General features: G+C 32.3%; 1 protein-coding gene across 1 annotated transcript; it reads left to right on the top strand.

Annotated features, from left to right (window-relative positions):
* The first annotated feature begins 2217 nt into the window (after positions 1 to 2217).
* On the top strand, positions 2218 to 10690 carry LOC114176511 (RGS1-HXK1-interacting protein 1). Its single transcript, XM_028061574.1, has 8 exons — positions 2218 to 2458; positions 6414 to 6480; positions 7098 to 7175; positions 9305 to 9357; positions 9560 to 9696; positions 9790 to 9854; positions 10224 to 10282; positions 10369 to 10690. The coding sequence occupies exons 1-8, from the start codon at positions 2300 to 2302 to the stop codon at positions 10456 to 10458; spliced, it is 708 nt and encodes a 235-aa protein (XP_027917375.1). The 5' UTR covers positions 2218 to 2299; the 3' UTR covers positions 10459 to 10690.
* Positions 10691 to 25424: the final 14734 nt, after the last annotated feature.

Consider the following 25424-nt stretch of genomic DNA (forward strand, 5'->3'; position numbering starts at 1 on the left):
GAATCAAGTCCTCTACATCTCGATAGTTTCCACCCCTTCCCTTCGGACATTAAGGAGGTAGACATCCCTAGAAAAATAGTGACCAATGTTAAAAAATACAATGGGACAATCAATCTAGAATCACCTATCAAGGCATACTAACTTATACCAACATATATTCTTGTGACATGAAGGTCCATTGTTGGCTCTCTGTGACTAACCTTGACGAATAAGCTTTGGAATTATACTCAGCCCTCCAACCTTAGTCCATCAACTCATTTAGCACTCTCTACATCATGTTTACAACAAAGTTTGTCGATAACAAACTTGTAGTAGCATCATTGATCTCCCTTAAACACATCAAGCAAGGAGATCATGAACCTCTATGCTGATTCATGAAATCTTTTATAGTTGTGGTTAAAGAGGTGCCTGACCTATATTTCGTCATCCTGATGCATGCCCTCCTATGTGGACTTTAGCCAGATCTTTTCCTTGAGATCATGTGCAACTCGATACATTACTATTGAGGAAAACAAAAAGCAAGCCAAAAGAGGTCCTAAACCTTGAACCTTTAAACGATAGAGAGAAAGCAAGTACGACATGTATTGAACGCTAGCTGAGATGTCATCCTCCAAGAAGCACAACCAAAGTATTCTCCTTGTTATGCAAACCCAAATAAAAGGTACATTTACCACCAAAACATGAGTAACACCACCAAGGAAAGCAACCAACTAAAATACCTTATCGAGGAACTCATTCGGTCAGGTTGTGGACAACATACAAGTTAGATGCGACCATGGACAAATAGGGTGTGAATACCGTGGTCTTGGATTTTACGGTGGAAAACCAATATGTGAAAGTATCAACTTAGTAATCTAGTTCTAACTCAGGTCTCTATCGCCGATATTTTTAACTGACAAGGACTTTTGTATCCATGATCTTGAACAAGACAATCCAATGAGCTCCACAACCACCATTGCAAACTAGTGCGTGCACAAAGTTCTCATAAACTAGGGAAGTTCAACCCCCAACTCTTATCCACTCCTACCAACCCATTATTAGGGTTCGTAGGCAAAAGTGTACGTGCATGGTCGAGGAGAAGGAAGGTGTGAGGTTCATGTTTAGAAATATACTTTGAATCTAACTCAACCTTACAACTTTTTGCCCCTGGTGTATCTCTTTCACAATGCACAACAAAGATCGTATGAATATGATTTTCCACTTCTCCACAAATATAATTTGTTTCTTTATCTTAAGTGGTTATTCTATTCTTGGTGATCAAGAACTTGTTCTTATTAACTCCACCCACTTATATACTCTAAATTGGTCTTCTTTAGTCGGTGTAGGACTTCCAGTCGAGATATATACATCTCAAGTGTGAAACTTTACATTAATAGGTGATCCGATAGTGGTCCAATATTGGGTGAAACAATATGTCCAATAAGTAACAAATCTCGTTAGGATATGCTCTAACAATAACTTCGATACCATGCTTAGAATGAACTTTAAACCTAACTTAAACCTATAAACCCGTCTTGTAAGATAAAATTTGTATCCATTTATATACTCTAAATTAGCCATATCTCTAATTGATGTGAGACTTTCAACATAGTTAAAGTAAGAGGTTAAGGAAAAAGTGTGACATCTTAAGGTAGTTAATAGTATAAGACTTATCTAATATGATTCATATGATACCACAATTTTTAATTGTCTTTTTCTTATGTCTCATAAGTCTTTATCTCATACAAATGTGTATTTAACATATAACTTAATTTTATAGCATCTTATTTTGAGATTTCATATAACATAATGCGTATTTTGCCTAAAACTTGTAACATCTAATTATTTATTATCATAACAAAAATGTCTTAAACATAACATATAAATTAAAACTTACATTTTATCTTAAAGACTGTATATGCTTCAATAGCTCATTTTCAAATTACTTACGGAAAAAATCAGGTTATTCATAACTATTATCATATATATATATATATATATATATATATATATATATATATTATGGTCATGTTAGTACTAAGAAACATCCGTTGACTTTGTCAATCTTACACCTTAGTTAAAATGTTTGAGTTCAACTATCATTCAAACAACGCCATATTGATTTTGATATTACACATTAAATTATTTATAAATTATTTTTATTTATTAAAAAAATTGATTTATATATTTAAAAATAGTTATTTGTTATAAATTCAACTAAGAAAAACAAAATTTATTGTTGTAATACACACCAAGATGCAATTAAGTAAAGTGTGCTTTTTAACTAGGCATAGTTTGTAAGCCCACGCCCTACCCGACAATGGCAAAGGCAGATTCGTCGTCCTCTTCCGATGGAGACACGTCCCCCGAATCCGCTCCACCATCACTGGCCACCATTGCGGAGAATCTTCAGCGTTCTGCACTTCAATCTGCTCGGACTGTGCAACATAGCTCCACAACTCAGTTCCATGCCTTTCAGGTTTTCCCTTCCTCTTCTCATCTCATTGGGATCTTCTTTGTTATTTCCGTTATTCGCAATGTAGATACATAATATTCCTTGCTTGCTGAATTTCTTTGTTAGTTGGTTAGGAGGTGGATGTCGAATTGAGTGAGGGTTTCCATTCCTCTCTTCATTCACTGTATCCAATAGAAAAGGAAGGAATGAGGGTATCAAAGGGATTGCCTTCAGTATAGTATACGGACTGTTATTCAAGGAGGGACGAGGTTATAGCAGTGTAAAATATTTTACACTACAGGGTTGAATTGTCTGTGGGCACTACGCCATTATATGATACTAATATTCATTTGAAATCTTGAAAGATTAAAAACTAATCATCTCATATTCAAAATCATACAAATTTTTATAAATTTCAATGAATTATTTTTGTGGATTGAATTTGTATGGAATTTGTGCGATTTTTTATTTGTATTGTATCTATAGATGTCAGTCCGAACGAATCAACATGAATCAACATTCTCACCCAAATATGGGAGACTTTAGTACTCTCGCATTCATTCTTTTCTGAATCTTAACTGTGATAGCAGGAGAGTTCTCTATTCCAATTTCAAAAGTTTCTTTTTACATTCAAGTATTTGCTTTTTGCTATTTTTCTGAGTTATTGTCGTGATTGATTTTTAACATTTGTAGACTCCTTTATGATCAATGAGTTAAAAAACATAGTTGGTAGGAATTCTATAGAAAGCAACAAAAAAAGAAAATCATGGTGTATTAGAATTCAATTCTTCATAAATTATTGAAAGAGTACTTACAGAGACTCTACCATTTTAATAGTGTTTTATAAAATAATTAAATAATAATGAAAGCCTATGCATATTTGTTCAACTTATATTTGTTTTTATTTCACTTTATTTAAATTATTGCAATTTTGAATTAATATGTCCACCACTTATGAAATTTAAAAATTATTATTTTTTTCATCACAAAATTTATTATTAATATTGATAATAATTATACATATGCAGAATATTATATTGTTATATAACCATGTAAGTTTGTGAAACTTAACTAAACATAATTCCTAGTATTTTACGAAATTGCTTTTTAGAAGGCCTAGATTTGACCCTTTAAAAAGTGTTGTTAACCAGAAAGGGCAGAGTTTATGCATACATGAGACACACTTGAATTATGCATTTAAAATCTACTGCGATTTATTTGTTGTATACACAAGTGTATTGAATTACTTGTTAACAAACATCATAAATTTGAATTTATAGTTCAGACTCCTGCAGAAATGAGAAAATATGCTAATGGGTGGGGTTTTATTGCAACAATGAACTAGAATCTATTAGTTATTATAATCCATACTGGTCATACATTTTTTAATCCAAACCTTATCATTTATATACAATCTTTTTCATTGACGTTGGTTGTTGTTTTTGAATTTCTTTTGTTCATAAATTTAGTTTACTTTTGTTGTTCGAGATTGTGAATTATTGTCACTTAGCTATCTTCGAATCATTGTTTTTTTTTTTTTTTTTTTTTTTTTTTTTTTATTGAATGTTTATCATTTTATCTGCTAGAACAATGCATGACAAATAACAAAATTGTGCTTGATAGCCTAATATCAAATGTTGTTTGTATCTTGAATGGTTTACTGCAATATCACCACCCACAATGACTAAGATGCACTTTGATTCTGATAGATATGACATTGTTTACAAAAGAAGGAAAAAAACGGATAATTAAGTCTGTTAGAAGGTACAGTTGTAACAGACTTATTTAAGTTTGTTAGGGGGTTTAGGGGGGAGTTAGTCTTGTCTTGAGAAGGATTGTAGGAAGGGCTGAGAGAGAGGTCTCTCGGAGTGCTATGTTGGCATCTCTTGTAATCATTCTTAGTCTGGTGTGTGGCTATTGTCCCTGTCACATTAGCAGGATAATAGTCTGTATTCAATAAAGAAGAGTTTTATGTGTTCTGTGTTTATATCAGTTCTATCAAACTGGTATCTAGAGCTATGAAAGGGAGGGGAAACCCGGGGTATGGTGAATACACGAATGGAAGCAAGATTAGATGTCTTGGACAAGATGATCCAAGAAATGGTACGAGATTGTGATATAATTGAGAACGAAACCCAAGATTGCCTTCAAAGGGTGGAGGATGTGCTGCGTGGCTTGACAACACTAGTGGAAAAACTATCTTGTGGGGAAAGAATGATGATGAATATTCCACAGGGAATAACCACACAGATGAACGTAGTAAGGAGGCCACTGACCCTGTTTCTTTTCAGTCACATTGGAGAAAGCTAGATATTCCAGTCTTTGTGGGTGAGGAAGCTTATGGGTGGACTACGCACTTGGAACGCTATTTCAGCTTGAAAGAGGTCTCTAAAGACGAAAAAATGCAAGCTACGATGGTGGTTTTGGAAGGGAAAGCACTGAACTGGTTTCAATGGTGGGAGACATGCAACCAGAATCCCTCGTGGGAGGAGTTCAAGGTGGCAGTGGTACGAAGGTTTTGTTGGGATAATTATTAGGTCTACTTATGTTAGTGTAGTCAGTGGGCCTAAAGTAGGGAGTTGTACGTTGGGTTATCTCTAATTATTGTTCCTAGTTTTGTAGCTAGCAGTCTAGGACAATCTCTTGACCTTCCACTCGGTATTGTATCAATTCTTAATCAATATAAATAGCAGAACATGAGAAGGGTCCTTTAAGCCCTCTAAACATATATTTTCTTTGTTTTAATCTTAAGTGGTTCCAACCAACCATGTTGAAGAATCCTTTTGAAATCTGGATCGGCTTAAACCAAAGTGGCACAGTAGAGGAATATATTGAGCAATTTAAGCAATATGCAGGGCTTTTTGAAAGGAATTGAGCAAGAATATTCGGTGGGAATCTTTTTAAATGGATTGTAGGATGAAATTAAAGCAGAAGTCAAATTATATGACCCCAGTACCTTAGCTGAACTAATGTGTAAAGCCCAAATGGCGGAAGAAAAGATTCAGGTTCTAAAGGAGGCTCTACCGCAGTTACCAAATCTGCGAGTGGTTATAAACCTTATGCCGCCACCAGAAGTTTTTCTACAGATATATAGGGAACTCGACTAATTTCAATGAAGGCAAAGGGAAGAATGTGGAGACAAGCTAGTTCTACAAGTAGTACGGCTGGAACTTAGCATTCAAGAGGGTTCCTTCTAGAAAATTATCTGATTCTGAACTACAAGATAAGCTTAGGAAAGGCCTTTGTTTTCGCTGTGATGAATAGTATGGGCCTAACCATACATGCAGAAACAAACAATTGCACATGTTGTTGTTAACCGAGGAGGACATTACTAGTTTTGGAGAATTTCAAGACAAGACTGAAGACAGTAAAGAGCAGGGAGATGGTACTGAACAAGTTTTGCAGTTGTCCTTGTGTACCATGGCTAGGTTGACAACAAAGAAGTCTTGGAAGCTTTGGGGGAGTATTGGGTCAGAAAGCATGGTTGTTTAATTACTCTATCATTGTCGCTGCTACCACTAATCCTAATTTATCATCATCATCATCATCACTGGCAAGTGACCTTTTCCACTATCACCATTAACCCTGTTTCTCATGATGCCCTTACCATCGCTATCATTTTCATTGTCCCGGTTTTCATTGAGTGAAACACAATTGCCACCTTATCTCTGTCTGTTATAAAGTATTAGTCTGTTATTTATGTCTATTCAATTTTAAAATTATAGCAGCTATATTATACTTGTTTTTTATAATGTCTATATTATTCAATCAAACATTAAATTAGACTTAAAATTTAATTTCCTGTTTCTTTGTATAGTCATATGGAAAAATGAAACTCTGAACTTATTTGGAGCTCTAATGACATGTTATCGTATGATTTAACCTGCCCTGTCTAAAGTAATGAAGCTTGATTTTCTTATCCCTTGATAATATATGAATGGCTGTAAAACTCATCTGGTTATGCATTATTCTTTTGTAGAATTCTTTACCGGAAGCAGCATCACAGTATAGGAAATATGAAGACGCTTTCTTCAATAAAGTTAAAGGTGATTTAAAAATTGATACAATTGATCTTTTGAGCGTTGGTTATGTCTTTTAATTTTTATGATCTTGGTTCAGTATCAAGATTTTGGCAAAAGTAAGGTTAAAGGTTTATGTCAGTGTGTAAAATATGCGACTGTTTAAAAAAATTATGGATATGCTTTCATTTCTTTGGATTGCTCTTTGTACCTATACTTGTTATGTCAAAGCTTATGTTTATGGATCTATTTGGTATTCAATTAATAATTGTTTCTAAAAGGTTTCTTTTTTGCAGAAAGATCATGCACCATTTCTATATTTGGGCATTTCCATGCTTTTATTGTATTTAATTTTTTCCTGTTATTTTTTGGTAGGATAATTTTCTTACCTTGGTAGTCAAGTACTCTTGAGCCTCTCGTCTATCAGTACGAGGATTGCAGATATCTTTTGAATTTATATTTTACTTGTGGAATGAATGTTATCAATCTTATTTTCAATTTATTTTTCTTAGATGAGCTAACACACTGAGTGTTATTAATCTTCAAGTAAGTTGTTGACCATAAAACAACTGAATTGTTTCTGTTCTGTGGTGATCTTTTACATATGGCACTGGTTTATCATCTTATGTCTTAGCCGTTTGCAGATGGATTGATGATTGCAAAGGAGAATCCAGGTTTAACTGCAGGAGTAGCTATTTCTACTGCCCTTTTGGTTATGCGAGGTAACAGTTCTGCTATCATTTTCACATACAAGTAACATATTTTACTTTCGCCTTTCAGTTTTTCTTAGGTTTCATTCTATATTTATGTATCTTGATGCATATTACCATATTGTGGCAAAACCGGGGAAACTAATGCAGGACATGCTCTTTTTCTTTATGTATTCAGATTATTTTCTTGTTTTACTTTTTTTTTGTCTTTAATGTAGTTTCCAGTGTAGTCACATGACATTTAAACTTTTAATGACTAAAAAGTTGGGTTAAGATGGTGACTTGTATAATTTGGCTTAGTCTTGGTAGTATACAATTAATTTGGTATAAATAGCCCTTAAGATATATTTTTCCAACTTTGGCTGTAATTCTGTTTCGAAGCTGCTTTTTTCTATTTTCTATTTTCCTGGCATCTAGTGGTATAAAGACGTGGTGAGGATTTGTACTGAATATTTGTCATGAGTAACGCACGCATCACAGTGAAAAACATTATGTTCAAGCCTACACGGAAAATAAGGAAGGCAAACTTGCCCGTATAGGCAGGAAGGTAGTCTAGAGTAGAAGATCATTGAAGAAGGAGCTTTTCCACCAATCTATAATATCTTGATGAATCATAGATCCTCAAAAGGCACCTGATTTACAACATGAAGACTTCAATGGGTAACTTGTTATTAGTTGATACAATCAAGAATCACAAAATATATGGAAGATGAAATGCCTAATCAAGGATAAATTAAATTCATAATATATTCCAGAAAGCTTTCCTCTTGGAAAATTTCAACAGTACAATGACATTTTAGACACCAGCTTTTGGAATTTTCATTATTAAAAAATAGATTTAATCTACACACACACACACATACATATGTTCTTGACATATTTTGCAATGTTTAATTAAGACTAATCTATTTTTTTAATTGGGTCCTTCCGTCTAACTGCTGTAATAAAAAATTAGTTGTTCAAGTCAGATGTGTTTGTTTGCAATAAAATTGTCTGATAAAGTCTAGAGAAATTTGTGAAAAATTATCTGGGTTGAGTGGAGTTGCAGAGGTGTAAATATTGGTTGAAGAACCTGGTTGAAAAATACTGGATTCAAAACCTGAAGGGGTTAATACTCAATGCAAATCTACATATGTGATGATGATATTGGATTCAGAAACTAAATAGGTCCTTGTGATTTATTTTTCATAATTTCAGGGAGACGAAATGGTTCAATTAAAAAATAAAATCAAGTTAAGAATCTGATAGAAACCATCTGGTATAGAAATATGAAATGAACTTTATATTCACGGAAACTGGTACTGAATTACCAATTTACATAGAACACTGAAATTGTACAACATCATGAACACTACACCCTCCAATTTACCAAGAGCTTTTCCTAGATTTCTCTCTTTACCCCCCTTTTTCCCTTCTACCCTTTCCTTATTTTGTGCTGTCACTTGTAACTATGCTTGCCTCCTAATAAAACATTAAAACTGCTAAAATGGTTGGAAACTATCAACAACTGCTATAATAACTGTTTTATTTACTGCAAAGCCTTATTTCTAGTTTCTCCTCTTATAATGTTTACTTATAAGAGGACTCACAATTAAAAAAGGGAAATTTAGTAAATGTCCGGGGCTTTGCCAGAGTAATTGAGCCTAGAAAATATTGATTGATTGAGTCAGATATTAATCAATTAATGATGCTCGTGGTAGGGATCTTAATTGTTCAAATTTTGGAGGTCAAGACAGAATAATTTCAATGTTTTCAAATATTAAACAAATTAAAAAACTTTGAATAGAGTGAAAGATTTCAAGAATGAACTAAAAATTCAAGTAAAGGGAAACTGATGTAAGACACAGTAAGGGTTTATTATTCGACCTAAGAAAACTGTAGAAGAAACCATTTAAAAATATCTTTGCTTAAATTGTTCTTTTATATAGCCCATGCCATTTATTGATTTGTGTAGCTGACCGATGTAATGTGGTATACATGTCTGTGTTTTTGTTGTGTATCTTTGTGGGAAATGTGATTATTATGATCTACTCTATTTCTCATGATAGGAACCAGTTTTTTCCATGCTGTTTTCTGTATCTCAAGTATCCATTGAGTTTGTATTTGTTTCAATCAAACTGAATTAATTTTTGTTTTTGTAGCTCCAAGAAGGTTTCTATTTCGTCACACATTTGGTCGATTGCAGAGTGAGGAGGTATTACTTGGTTGAACAATTAAGATGCATCACTTTTATCTATGTTCTTACGTACTACTACTTTCAAATTGTGATGCATCACGTGCACTTTCCTTATTTTGTGTCTTGACTTCCTATCAGTTCTGCATTAAAAGTTGTAATAATATTTCTCCATTGCATATTCTGTTATTTCTTTCATCTTTTCACTTGAATGTATATGAAGGCACGGTTTGCTAGAACTGAGAAGAGTGTAAAGGACTTGAACCTCTCGGTGGATTTACTGAAGAAGGAGAGTGTAAAATTGCTTCAAAGGACAGCCCTTGCTGAGAAGGAAATGAAATACGGGCATACCGAACTACAGTATGTATCATTAGTTAAAGAAAGGATCTGTGATTTTAATACTGCTAAGTATGTCAGAAGTTCATTAATTTCAATTTCAATAAATGTACATAGGAGCGCTGGAAACCAATTTCAACAGCTGGCAAAATCAGCATACAAGGTTGAAACCCGCGCTTCTGGTATTGCTATCTTTCTCTCTTCTTTCTTTCAAGTAACTTGAGATAAAATGTAGAATTTAATTAGAATATAATGATAATGGAGAAGTTTTTTTTTTTTTTTTTGTGATGTCATCGAATCATGAATCACTGTAATTAAAATTATTGACTCTTGTAATAATAACTTCTGATGTCATCTTATACACAAAATTAACAATTTTTTATACCTTATTTTCATTCTTTTTTTGTTTAAAAAGAAAATCAGGAGCTCCATCATATCTTTTATTTGCTTTGGCGATTGTGTTATATATATATATATATATATATATATATATATATATATATATATATATATTGTGGCCTTGGAATTTACCTTCATTTATCATGCTTTAGATTTGCTAGACAAGCTGCGGTATATACCAAGTCGTGAAGCTCTGGCACTTCGAGCTGAGGCAAGCCAACTATATCTGTGTGTTTCCCCAAATTTCAGTAATGTTCATTTCTTATTGTTTTCTCTCTGCCTCAAAAAATGTGACAGGTTGCTTCTATGGCTTCAAATTTGAAGCGTCAGAGATCTGTGCTGAACAAACGGATAGTGAAGATCAACGAGTTAGGGATTCCTGTATGAATGAATTAATGGACAAGTTGCAGAGACCTTCATTTGATGCACCCATCGCCCAGGTTTTGCTGAATAAACTCACTTTTTAAGTAGATATCTTTACTTATAATACTGACCCATGTCCCGGGGCATTTCTTGTCTTGATTTCAAGCTCACTATGTTTTATGGAATGTTACTATTTTAACAATAAAATAAATTAGGTAATACTTTTCATTAGTATATATCAGTTTGTGTTCTTTTATTTTTTTTACCCAACTGCAAAAGAAAACTTGTTTTTCTCTTTTTCTAATCATCTATTAACCTAAACATCCACTCTATTTTTTCTTTTACTTATATCTTCTATTTATAGGTGGACATGCGAATTATGTATTTGTTTCTAAAATATTAATATAAATGCACAAGAATATTTAGTCCCATCCATATGTATGTGAATGTTAAATATTCTATTCACGGACTAACCTATTATCTGTTTAACATATATTTTTTTAATTTTAATTTTTAGTACTATTTTTTAAATTGTTTGATGTAAATTTGACCTTATGAGTAATGAGTGTAAAGTAAAATCGTGGTTTTGAGATGTTAATAGCACGATAATATCTCATTTATGAATTAAATTTATAACATTTATTGACTATTTTGAAATTCTAACATGCTAATCTCCTGTTTATTTATCTAATAATATATTACGGGATATGCGATAAAGTAAAAACAGATACAATTTTCATTATTTTTACATATGAAAATATCTTATATTTATTAGAAATTGATAAATCTTGACATTTTAATTACTGGTTTAATTATTTCAGTTTTTATTCATGAACTATGAACTTCTTTTAGGTTTTGTTGACTCCGCTTGTCGAAAAAATTATTGTTGCGGATATGGATAAAAATATTTAATCTAATGAGCTTAATGTAGATAAAACTAATTATGAATCTCAAATATCAAATAAAAGGGTTAGGAATCTTTATAATATGTGAAATTTTATATCTTAAAAACCTGTGCAACATCTTGATGGGAAATTAAGCGATAACTGTAAATATTTTAAGAAATAACTTGTGAGTGGTAGGAGAGAAAATGAAACCCCGACTTTATTTTATCACACAAAGATGTGAGAAAAGGTTACATTGTAGAATTTGAGAAAAAAATGGGTTATATCATACTGGAAAATTAAGTTGTGACTATTATGTTATTTGTTAGTATTAACTATTGAGACAAACAATTTAAATGTTGTGATAGTTTTTGTTTTTAAACAATTTTAATGTTTATGCCTTAGTTTTAGTCTATTTTTGTTTAACAATAGAAAAGAAAGATTATATATATATATATATATATATATATATATATATATATATATTTTAAAAAGTGATTTTTCCAATAAAGTTTGAGAGCTAACAGACTTATCTGTTAAGTTTGGGAAACAAATATGGAATTAGAAAAAAAAAATCATTTACTTTGAGAGTTAGATATAGGGGTGGAAAACAGACTAAACTGATATGATAAATTTGGCGTGTTGCCCCATCAGGTTTTTAATTTTTTTTGTAGTTTTCTTATATATAAATAGGTCTGACAATATTTTTTACAGTCTTTTGTGCAACTTTTTGTATAGTTTTTTTTTTTATGACTAAATGGGCTTGTTAATTTGTTTTGTTTAATTTTTTCAGATTTTTGTACATTGTTTTTCCTAAATGCTCAAGAAAAGCAGAGTATAAATAATTAAACTTAGATATTAATTTTTTAAATATTTATTGAATAAAATTTATTAAAAACACAAAATTTAAAATTAGAAGAAAAGTTCATTTTATTCCCATAAAAATGGAAGCACACTTTCTTCCGATATTCCTACGGTGGATGAATCAAATGATAAAGAAAATATCACTAAAGATGAACCTATCTTCATGCCAAAATTTAAACAAATGAAACGCCTTAGCCTAAATCGTCTTAGGGAGATTAAAGCGGATATGTGTCCCCAGTACAAATTATACAGAATTTCATGGTTTGCATCATAAGCTATCTACTGTGCAGATATATTCTTACATAATGGAAAGCTGATTTCTCAACTTCCTATGGAAAAGCTCATTGTTTGCATCACAAATATGTTCCTACATAATGTTCACTGTTTGCACGATAAATTATCCAATAAACATAAATCACAATAAAATAAAATTGGGATAACAATGTGGGCTATCCTGACCCATTTAGGTCCACCTCACACTTGGACCGCAAAAGCGAGTCGAGTTGGTTTGGCCGCTTTGAACATACAGGTTCAAAAGTATGATCCACTCCGTATAGGTTTTGGCCCGTGGATCCACATGCTAATCCATTTTTATTTATTTATTTATTGTTGTCGCAACCGAAATTGCGACGGGACGACAAACCAACAATTAAATTTGGAAAAAAACAGAGTTCGGAGTCGCCACCATAGTTATTATAGGAAACTATGAAATATCATAAAAAAGAGCAAGGTATGCGAAAAACCAGATTTTGGGTCCCGGAGTCGGTTACGTGTGGGGAAGGTATAAGCATCCACAACATCCGTCCTAAGATGGTACCTTTAATTAAATGTGCAAAACTTATGTGGTTTTTTTCAAAATATTTAATTTTCCCCAAAAATATTAATAAAAGAATGTACAAAAAACAACAAAACTATTTTTTTTGGGCCCGGCGAGGATTAATCCTCGCTCCTACGTATCTCCATGTGAATGGAGAATCAGAGTCAAGTAGTTCTTTTTGAAAAAGCTATTTAAAAAACTATTTGAAAAATGATTTAATTAATATTTTTTAATAATTTTGAAAACTCTTTCATTCAAATTTTTAGTATTATTTTATTATTGGTGTCATGCAACGCGAGTGGCTGGACCGACAATGAAAATAAATTCTTTTTTTTTAATCTTTGATTTTTTTTTATCTTTTTAATCTTTTACAATTTTTCATATTTTTTTTAAAGTTATTTAAAAATGGATGTGGATGTCACTGCGATGTGAGCAACCAAATAGATATTAAAAAGTAAACAAAGAAAACTATTTTTTTATTCTTAGATTGGTATATATTTTTTAGAAAAAAAGAACGAAAGTCTAAAATGGGTGTCATGCAATGCGAGTGGTCGAGCAAACACCAAAGAAATAGGAATTTTTTTTTATGATTTAAACAAAATAATGAAAATTAAAAAAGATAAATCAAAAGAAAAAGAAACTAAAAATGACGTACCTTCTGCTTTTTTTTTCTTGCCTCCCTTTATAATATTTTTGTGTGTTTGTTTTTCAAGAGAGATAAAATAAGATCGTCTGTGTGGGTGGTAATGAGAGAGAAAGAGAGAGTATAAAGAATCTTTTTTTTTTTTACCTCCTTCAGTATGTTTTTGTGAAAGAGAGATGTTAGATGAGGTGTGTATGTTGGAGTGATGATGGGAAAGAATTAGAGAAGTGTAAAGAATATCTTTCATTTTTTTTTCATATGACAAACTACGTATTTATATTCACATATTACAATATCAATGCAATCTCAGCTTTAATTGTAATGAACAATATAAGGAAAGAATTGGTCATGATAGCAACACATTATGGGATCAAATCATAGCAAATAAGAGCACAAAATCAATCAAGATCAGTAATATTGATTCTAATTATAAAGAAATATTGCTTTTAATTATTAGAATCATATCACTAATTTTTGTATCAGAACAACGGTGGTAGAAGATATGTTGAGTTGTTAGGCTCATGAAGAGGAGTGTGATAACAAAATAGGCTCTTCCTTTTTTTTTCCTTTTTTCTCTTTTTTCCATCTCTTTTGTTTTTTTCTTTTTTTTGTAAAATTAAAGTTTGAAAAATCTTTGAAGAAAATTTTGTTTCACATTTGTTTATTTTATTTTTTTGAAAATAAATTTATTCACCTGGACAAAATTGGGTGTTGACAGCTGCCCTTCTTTACTTAGATTTTATTAGATAATATGAAAATTAAACTTTTTCATATTATCGTAATAAAATATAAGTAGAGATAAAAACCCTAATTTCGTTCGGGTTTCAAAAGAAGATAAATTTGAAGACAAACTTGACCATACCAAGTAGAGGGTCTTGATTTGACACACTAATTCTTTTTTTTATTGAAAAAACCAAATTAGACAAATCCTGAGGAGAGAGTCTAGATCGAAAGGATTCGACGACCATTACCATGTAGAGGGCCCTGATCCAATTTTTTTTTTATTTTTTGAGAAAAGATTAAACCAATCCTGAGGAGAGGGTTTAGATCCAAAGGATTTGGCGACCATTACCATGTAGAGGGCCCCGATCCAAAATTTTTCTTTTTTTTTAAATTTTTTGAGAAAAGATTAGACCAATCCCAAGGAGAGGGTCTATATTCAAAAGATTCAGTGACCATTACCAAGTAGAGGGTCATGATTTGACAAATCACTTTGTTTTATTATTTTCTTTTCTGACTTTTTGAAAAAACATATTAGACCATTCCCGAGGAGAGGGTCTATATCGAAAGGAAAAAGATCAATGACCATTACCTCGCAGAGGGTCTTGATGTAAAGAGATCGATGACCATTGCCTCGCAAAGGGCCTCAATGTGACATAAGAAATCAATGACCACTGCTTTGTAGAGGGTCTTGATGTAAAGAGATCGATGACCATTGCCTCACAGAGGGTCTCGATGTGACATAAGAAATCAATGACCATTGCTTTGCAGAGGGTCTTGATGTAAAGAGATTGATGACCATTGCCTCGTAGAGGACCTCAATGTGACATAAGAAATCAATGACCATTGCCTCGTAGAGGGCCTTGATGTAAACACAAGGAAATCAATGACCATTGCTTCATAGAGAATCTTGATGTGAACATGAGGAAATCAATGACCATTGCTTCGCAGAGGGTCTTGATGTAAACATAAGGGAATTAATGACCATTGCCTCACAAAGGGTCTTGATGTATAAAAGGAGAACCTGAATTTTGCTCTTAAAGTGTCGACAAACACTGCGTGAATACTTAACATTTGTAAGACTTACACAAAAAAATTGTCATTGCTGACTTTTTTTTCAAATTTCTTTATTATTTTTTTGGAAATGATTTTCAATGATTTTGTGAAGTATGATGGATTATTTGATGATGCATGACATGTTATGATTTCTTTTTGAACATATATGATGATGCATACATGGATGCGTGGATGCATGAGTGGAATTTGCTCTTTTTCATTTTTCATTTTTCCTTTATTTTAATTTGAGAGCAAGGAAAACAATGCTTAGAGGCTAGAAAATAAACTAGGCTTGAGGCTATACGAAACTAGGCTTGAGGCCAGACAAAATTGGGTTTAAGGGATAATGCGAAACTAGGCTTGGGGGCTAGTATGGAACTAGGCTTAGGTGTGGACTCTCAATAAATTTGAGTTGACCATGTAGTTGCTTATTTCTAAAGTTGATGTACTCAATGCATGTATGAATGACTTGGTATGATGCAGGAAATATATGAACTTTCCTTTTGCATTTTTTTGAAAACAAATTCGAATTGATCTCCATCTCATTGTTATTTCTAATTCATGGAATCATTATAATTTGATTTTTTTTACTTATCCAAATCATTTCTCTGGTCTAATCAGTTTACTAATGAACACCTTTTTTTAATCATTTCTTTTGAAACACTATTTGAATGACATCCATGAAATTGCCAAGGGCTTGAAAAGGCTTGGATGAGGTGATGAAGATTAACTAGGGAGTTGCCCCAATTTGAATTGGTCTCGGGGCATAAAATGTGTTTGGATTTTCCCCAGTTATTGATGGTATGAAGGAAATGATGGGGACTTAAAAAATTTTCCCTTAGTGTAAGAGCCTACGATGGTCTTAGGGTGCAAAAGTGTGCTTGAATTTTCCCAAATGAGGAGATTAAAAAACGACAGGGTTTTCACAAGTTGCCCCTAATGTAATTACAATCTTCAACGTAAATAAATGCCCCAATTCAAAATGAATGATGGGAATATATGAATCACAAACAAAGTGACTGCCCTAGTTTGGGTTTGTGATTGATAAAGATGGACTATGTTAAGGTTGGTCAAGGTTTAGGCTTAGAGCGGAGGATACTGTATGAGCAAAAATGGAATTTCATGAAGAATGAATTGAAAGGGGACAATCCAAATTTAACCAAATTGCTTGATTGCCCGTGCTGATTTTGGAGCTTCGAAAACATGTCAATGAAACATAAATTGCCCCAATGTTTAAAAGAAAATCTTTGAACACACTTTTTCAATCCTTTTTTTTAATATTTTTTTAGAATAAACCTGTTAGCAAATCAAAATTTTCCTCTAAATTAAAACCTTCGAAAGATAACAACCAATCTTTGATCTGTGTGGACTTTATTAGGCTTGTATTGTGGCCAAGGCTAGGGGTATGGAAGTAAATGATAGTAAAGGCCCAAACAAGTGATGTGAGGATTGTTTCAACAAGGATCTTTGAATAATATTTCATTCAGAATTTGTTTGACTTCTTGTTAACCTTTTTTTTCTTTCTATATTTTGACCTTTTATTCTCATTCTTCAAACTTTTGCTTTTTTTTTTCTCTATAACCATATCATTTATTTCTTTTTCTTTGTTTTTTTTTGATATTTTTGTATTGGTGAACTACCAATCAGAAATGCAAACATTATGTCAACCCTTAGTGTGAGGGTGACCCTTGTTTAGGATAATTTGAAAGAAATTTGTTGAAAGGATCAAATTGGGTAGCAAAGGATAATTACTTTTGTTTTTTTGGTTGAAGAAACATGGCCACGCATCATCTCAAAACATGATTGTTTTTCTAAAAAAAATTAATTCACAGGAAAATACTTGATTTCATATGACAGGATGCCCCTTGTTTTGTTCTTTTTTTTTCTCACCTTTTTTTTTTGCCTAGACTGTCCTTCAGAGTTTTTAGTCTAACTGATTTTTCTTCATTTTTTTTTGTGTTCAGAGAATTTATGATAATCCTTTTTAAGGTATGTGTCCCCTTTATGATAATTCTCCATGAAAAAGAAAACAAAGTTTATGGTGGAAGAGAGATGGAGAGGAAGATGAATTTGAGCAATTTCATGTATGCAAGACTATATGATGTTTCAAAAGACATGATAACAAACAAATTTTATTTCTTTATTCAATCCACTGATTTGACCAACGAATGTTTTATTATTTAGAAATATTCCAAGAAATTGGTGACAACTAAAATGGGAAACAATTTGAATTTATTTTAGTGCATTTTTTTGGTTTTGTTTAAATTATGCATATGCATGTTATATGTTGAAACTATGATCATGGTACCATGGATGACCATAAAATGGAATGCAATGTATGTTTGTGCCTCGCATGACACTTATTCACTGATATGCTAATGAAATGCATGCTTATACCTTAGGCGGCATTTTTTCTTTTTTCTTTTTATAATGGTGTGATTGTGATGAATTTATTATTATATACAAGGAAAGGTGAGGGTAAAGGACACAAATAGTCTCCCTTTAGTGTCTTTATTTAACATGGGTTTGATGCTTAAAGTTTTAAGGGAAAGTATATGTGCTCACAAGGATAGTTCCCTAATACCTAAATATCAAGGTCACTAGAGCTATGACCCACTTAATGGCATTTCCCATGACAGTTGGTAAACAACAAGAAGTGGGAGTACCAATGAAGCAAACAAACTCTAGCTGGGGTTCTCACAATGACCACTTGGGAAGTACATCCACTGTGACACTGCTACACAATCCCCTCTAATTCTAAGCAACTCAGCCCGGGAATAGGGCCCCACTCATGTAATGAATAAAGTGTGTGTGTGTGTGAAGGGAGAACACAATGTATACCCAAACCCACACCTGGCAATTATTCCAAATACAAAAATAAAGAAGAATATATACATACAATTATTCTAAATATAAAAAAAGATAAAAAACACATACCCAAAAAAAAATGAGAAAGAAAAAATATGAAGAAAAACCACATCAATTTTGTAGATCCAAATAAATGGTTTGACTCTCTAGCATCCCCAGTGGAGTCGCCATTTGTCGCAACCGAAATCGCAATGGGACGGCGAACCAAAAAAAGTAAAATTTGAAAAAAAAAACAGAGTTTGGATTCGCCACTATAGTTATTATAGGAAACTATGGAAAACCATAAAAAGAGCAAGGTCTGCGAAAAACCAGATTTTGGGTCTGGGAGTTGGTTATGTGTGGGGAAGGTATTAGCACCCCATAACGTCCGTCCTAAGACGGTACCTTTAATTAAATGTGCAAAAGTTATGTGGTTTTTTCAAAATATTTAATTTTCCCCAAAAATATTAATAAAAGAATGTACAAAAAACAACAAAACTATTTTTTTGATTTTTTGGGCCCGACGAGGATTAATCCTCGCTCCTACGTATCTCCATGTGAATGGAGAATCAGGGTTACGTAGTTATTTTTGAAAAAGCTATTTGAAAAACTATTTGAAAACTAATTTAATTAATATTTTTTAATAATTTTGAAAACTCGTTCATTCAAATTTTTAGTATTATTTTATTATTGGTGTAATGCGACGCGAGCGGCCAGACCGACAATGAAAATAAATTCTTTTTTTTAATCTTTGATTTTTTTTTATCTTTTTAATCTTTTATAATTTTTCATATTTTTTTAAAGTTATTTAAAAATGGATGTGTATGTCATTGCAATGTGAGCAACCATATAGATATTAAAAAGTAGAAAAAAAAACTTTTTTTTATTCTTAGATTGGTATATATTTTTTAGAAAAAAAGAACAAAAGTCTAAAATGGGTGTCATGCAATGCGAGCGGTCAAGCAAACACCAAAGAAATAGGAATTTTTTTATTATTTAAACAAAATAATGAAAATTAAAAAAAAATAAATCAAAAGAAAAAGAAACTAAAAATGACGTACCTTCTGCCTTTTTTTTTCTTGCCTCTATTTATAATATTTTTGTGTGTTTGTTTTTCAAGAGAGATAAAATAAGATGCGTCTGTGTAGGTGCTAATGAGAGAGAAAGAGAGAGTATAGAGAATCTTCTTTTTTTTTTACCTCCTTCGATATGTTTTTTTGAAAGAGAGATGGTAGAGGAGGTGTGTATGTGGGATTGATGATGAGAAAGAATTAGAGAAGTGTAGAGAATATCTTTTGGTTTTTTTTCATATGACAAACTACGTATTTATATTCACATATTGCAATATCAATGCAATCTCAGCCTTAATTGTAATGAACAATATAAGGAAAGAATTGGTCATGATAACAACACATTATGGGATCAAATCATAGCAAATTAGAGCACAAAATCAATCAAGGTCAATAATATTGATTCTAATTATGAAGAGATATTGCTTTTAATTATTAGAATTATATCACTAATTTCTCTATCAGAACAACGGTGGTAGAAGATATGTTGAGTTGTTGGGCTCATGAAGATGAGTGTGATAACAAAATAGGCTCTTCCTTTTTTTTTCCTCTTTTCTCTTTTTTCCATCTCTTTTGTTTTTTCTTTTTTTTTCCTAAAATTAAAGTTTGAAAAATCTTTGAAGAAAATTTTGTTTCACATTTTTTTTATTTTATTTTTTTGAAAATAAATTTATTCACCCGGACGAAATTGGGTGTTGACAATTGTGATAAAATTTTCAATGTCTTACAAATTGGGAAATTTTAACAAATTCATAAAATTAAGCAGAAATTTTGAGATGTTGAATGATAAATTGATAATCCAACATTTTCATCATATCCATATTCATACTTTGACATGCATAATGAATTCTTGAAATTTTTTCACATTCATAAATACATAACACTCATTTTTTTTCACTCATACAAGAATTTGGAATGTCTATGCAGAAGTCCAGCAAGAAAGTAATCAACATACACAAGTGCAAGTTTTTTTTCTTTTATTTTATGCGGATTGCGGGCTAGCTCGGCTCCACTCCGTTATTGGCCTGCACAGGCTGCAGGCCTATGTAGGCTAGCGGGCCTAAAATCTCAACCTGTCGCACGTTTTTTGTGTGGGCTTGCAAGTTGCCCTATGCGGCCCACCTCTCATTACCATCCCTAAATAAAATTTGGTTATGAACAACTCAACATTGTTGAAACACTCTTACAACTCAATATATAGTCATAAATAACACAACTAAACAATAAAGTTATCTATCATGTTCACTTTTAGAATCATTAGAGGCACCCTCTATTCCTCCTCTTTATAAGTGTCTTCATCATCTTCAATGATATGAAATTAAAGAAAAAATTAGAATATAAAATATTGTTTATGAAAAAAAATTAATGAAATTTAAATTAGACAATTTACCATCACAAAAAACATGTTTCAAAATAGAAGTACAAATAATTACTTAACTATTTTATTGCAAAAGACAAATTTTATATTTGTTAAGAATCCTCATATGTAACTACAGTAATCAGGATACTCAACTCTAGTCATCAATGAAAGATCTAACAACATTGATTGTTACTCTTCCACCACTGAAAAACATACATATGTTCTGTAAAATAAATATATAATGTTGATTCCTTCTCGATTTAGCTGCAAATTGAAGTTTTTTTATTTATTTCCTAACATGATAAGCCAAAAAAAAAGTTCATTTATGTGAAAAATAATAACTAAATTAGAACAAAGTAAAAAACTTACATAAAAAAGTTTGGCTTGACGGAAGTAGCTAAGGATGAAAGATCATATGCTTACGCTTCAGAACATTTGAAGTTGAACTATTTGAACAATATTGTGAGAAAAACATATACAATTTTTCCTTTATCTTCTTCAACTTTACTTCCCAACAAAGAGGATCAACCCTTTCATAGTAGGATCCCAATGTTTCTAACTTCATTGTAGTGTCTAAAATTGCACCAAATTCATAAACAACACACTATATTCATTCTAATATTTATCAAATTCATGATCATCTTTTCAACCATGTCTCGTATAAGTTAACTCTTAAATTTAACCCATAGGTGGCACCTTTTGTGGTTCACTCTTAGTTAGCATCCATACACACTTCTTTGACTCATTGCTTCTATGCATAATGTGACGCCCCAACAACTATATTGAATAATTATTATTTGATAAAGAGATGGAATTACTTTTTTTTTTGTACAATAAGATTTCCCTTGAGAGGATACCAACAATAACATAGCTATATATCAATAGTTTACATCTCTGTAATATTTCATGAAATATTACAAAAATATGTATTTGTATAATATTAAGAGTTCTACATCAGAATAGAAGATTGTCTATATTTTTAATATCTCATCAAGATATTAATATAATTTATGCACGAATAAATCTTCAGAAGATTTACCAATAATATTCCGAACAACTCTCACTGAGCATGTTCCCCTTCTACTCATGCAACAAGTACATATGAAAGAAAAATATGAAAGGAGTGAGGTCTTTATAAGCCTTAAATATCAATCTTAATAAACTCAAAAAATAATACAAACACTGGGGGCCTAGAATTGGACCTACAACCATAAAACTTGATCTTGTTTTACCAGACATATGGATCCATATTCCACGACTGATGATCCATTATGAACATCAAAAGTTACTTTGGGAAGTGATTAGGTACCTGAGTATTTCTCATAAAACATTGGTACAATCATAATTATTTCTTTTTCGAGAATATTAGCCATTTATAGGCCCATAAAAGATGTATATACTCACTACCTAACCTTGGTGATGTCGAGCATGTATCGGATAATCCCAATTTTGGCCTATGAATATCCTAGTCCAGTGCACTATTCTGAACTATCCAGATATTCACCTACTTGGTAAAACTTCCTTAGACCCCACCATGGTCCATGCCTTTCATCCCGCAATGTACCAAACTATGACTTCCCGTATACACACTCTTGGATATTTTCAAAGGTCATAAAATGTCATGACTATCAAATCATGTCATTGTATAAACTATACACAAAAAATATAAAATAAAATAAAATGTACATGTAATTTTTTTTTATCCTAGCTCACTGAATAAATAATATTTACTTTTACTTTACATTTATTTATTCTCTTTTTAATTATAAATTAATGATAAAATAAGAATAAAAACAAGAACTTTAAATAAATAATTAGATAAGGATTAAAATTTTATAAATAAATAGAATAATATAAATATAAATTAAACAGGACTAGTGCGTAACTGGAGATATATTAGTGAAATAAATAAAAAGAACTAGTTCATAACTAAAGGTAAATAAAATAAAATAAATAAACAGGATCAATGCATAACTGGAGATAAATAAAATAAAATAAATAAACAGGACCAGTACATAACTGGCGATCAAATAAAATAAATTAAATAAACAGGACCAATACATAACTAGAGATGAATAAAATAAAATAAATAAATAGGACCAGTGCATAATTGAAGATAAATTAAATTAAATAAATAAACAAGACCAACACATAATTGGAGATTAAATAAAATAAATAAACAAAACTAGTGCATAATTGAAGATAAATAAAATAAAATAAATAAATATGACTCGTACATAATTGGAGATAGATTAAATAAAATAAATAAACAGGACCAGTACTTGACTGAAGATTAAATAAAATAAATAAATAGGACCAGTGCATAACTGGAGATTAAATAAAATAAATAAATAGAACCAATACATAATCGGAGATTAAATAAAATAAATAGAACCGATACATAACTGGAGATAAATTAAATAAATAAATAGGACCTGTGCATAACTGGAGATTAAATAAAATAAATAAACAAGACCAGGACCGACATATAACTGGAGATTAAATAAAATAAATTAAATAAACAGGACCAGAACTAGTACATAATTTGAGATAAATTAAATAGACAAGATTAGTGCATAACTAAAGATAAATTAAATAAAATAAAGGAACAAATCAGTACATAACTTGAGATAAATTAAATATATATAAGAGGATAGTAAATAAAAATAAGTTAAATGGAAGTAAATAAAATAATATATGAATCAAAATAAATAAGAGATTAATATAACACTCATAAGTTTATCAAGATTACCCCTTAGCTTCTTAATTGAAAGACACACTAATAATATTTGAAAAGGACTAGGACCTTTCCGAATCTTTTGCTCTAAACTTTCTCTCTCTTATTTCTCTCTCTCCTCTCTCTCTTTCTCCTCCCCCTTTCTTTCTCTGTCTCTTTTCTTTCTCACTTTCTCAAGTTACTTCTCTCATTCCATATATATATATATATATATATATATGTATATATATGTATATATATTTATATATATATATATATATACATATACATATATATATATATATACATATACATATATATATATATATATACATATATATACATATATATATATATATATATATACATATATATACATATATATATATATGTATATATATATATATACATATATATATATATATATATATGTAAGATCCACTTTTTTTTGTGCCTTTTTCTTTAAAAGGGTTGCCCTATCTTGTGGGTCTAAGGGCAGGTCCAAAGGGGAGGATCATACCTAATATGTCCCAACCCTAATCCTGAGCTCTTTTCGTAAAACAGAACCCTTGTGACTCTTTGAGCAGCCGCACTCTCTGTTAGGGTTTGCCTTCTCGCCGCTTCCAAGTCCGCTCAAGCTGTTCCTACTCCACGTAAGTCATCCTACATCTCGTGCCGCCCATTTTTGGTATCTTTTCGTGTTTTACCCAACTAAGCCTCTGTGATGATCTTACCTTGTGTTATTTCCGTGTTTTTCCAGCTCCTAAGAGTACTCCTCGTTCTGTTCAGTCTGTGTCTACCATAGAGGTCTTGCTTTAGCCTATTCCAGGTAAGGGAAGCTAGACCTTACCATATTTTCGGTAGAATCTGCTTGTTTAATGAGTGTTTGATGATTGAACGACCTGTGTGTGAATATAATCGGTTGAAAATGCTTGTTGGACTGTGTGGGTGAGTGTGGGTGACTGTCACTCGAATGAGTAGTGGCGGGCGCTGGTTTTCTCGCCCAAGCGAGCATGCCTCGCCTAGGCGAGACTGGCAGAGGCTCGCCCAAGTTTTCCTGCACGAACGGTCGCCCAGGCGACCTGGCTTCATTTTTGAGCGAGGTACAATCTCACTTAGGCGCGAAGGTGCGAGATCCCGCAGAGGTCACTGTTCCCTAGTCGTGCCCTCGCCTAGGCGAGATGGGACTCGCCTGAGCGAGAGGATCCCACTCACCGGAGCGAGCCCTGCTTGCTTGAGCGAGGCAGCGGGTAGGTCAGGATGTTATTGTTGGGTGGCTCACTGATGTGTGACTTGTTTGTCTGACCCAAATGCTTTACTAGAAGGGTCGCATGATGATGACATGATTAATATATGAGTTTGAGATGGAAATGGCATGTTATTTTATTGGGTATGAATTGGAAAGCATGAGTTGTATGATTGGTTATTTATGCATGATGTTAGTATTTGTGAGAACTTTCTAATTGGTTGGCGAAACATGAACTAAGTGTGGTAGGGCGTAATCCCATGACTCTTGTAGTGAGAGATCTTGGTGGCGCCTCATCTGTCGGACGTAATTCCATGGACTCTCTTAATGGGAGCTCCTGGTGGTGCCTCGACGAAAGGACGTAATTCCACAGGGGGTCGTGGTGGTGCCTCAGGGCCATGGCGTAATTCCACGAAGGCCACGTGGTGGTGCCTCCTGTAAGGGTATAATTCCGTGAAGGCCTCGCGATGACGCCTCATTGCTAGGACGTAATTCCACTGCCACGTGGTGGTGCCTCAGTCACGTATCCGGATAGTCAAGTCTTGGAGTCTTATATATTTTTGATAGCTCTGGTGTGATGCTTGTTATTTATGCTTGGCTTTGAAGTTACCTGTGAACTGTTATAATATGAGATTTCTTTACTCTAGCTTACCCTGTTGCTTGCTTGTGTGTTGTGTGTGGTCTTCTCTATTGCGATGATCATCAACCTTGTTGATGTGAGTAGAGGTGAGAACCCCTGACAGTGGTAATGATGGTAGGAATGCTGC

Source organism: Vigna unguiculata, chromosome 3, assembly GCF_004118075.2.
Source record: "Vigna unguiculata cultivar IT97K-499-35 chromosome 3, ASM411807v1, whole genome shotgun sequence".
Taxonomy (NCBI): Eukaryota; Viridiplantae; Streptophyta; class Magnoliopsida; order Fabales; family Fabaceae; genus Vigna; species Vigna unguiculata.

What these genes read in the sequence shown, in the direction of transcription:
- LOC114176511 (XM_028061574.1), top strand. Translation starts at nt 2,300, where the DNA reads ATGGCAAAGGCAGATTCGTCGTCCTCTTCCGATGGAGACACGTCCCCC. An exon ending in GTCGATTGCAGAGTGAGGAG is followed by an intron (nt 9,358 to 9,559) that starts GTATTACTTGGT and finishes ATGTATATGAAG; the next exon opens with GCACGGTTTGCTAGAACTGA. An exon ending in CTCTGGCACTTCGAGCTGAG is followed by an intron (nt 10,283 to 10,368) that starts GCAAGCCAACTA and finishes AAAATGTGACAG; the next exon opens with GTTGCTTCTATGGCTTCAAA.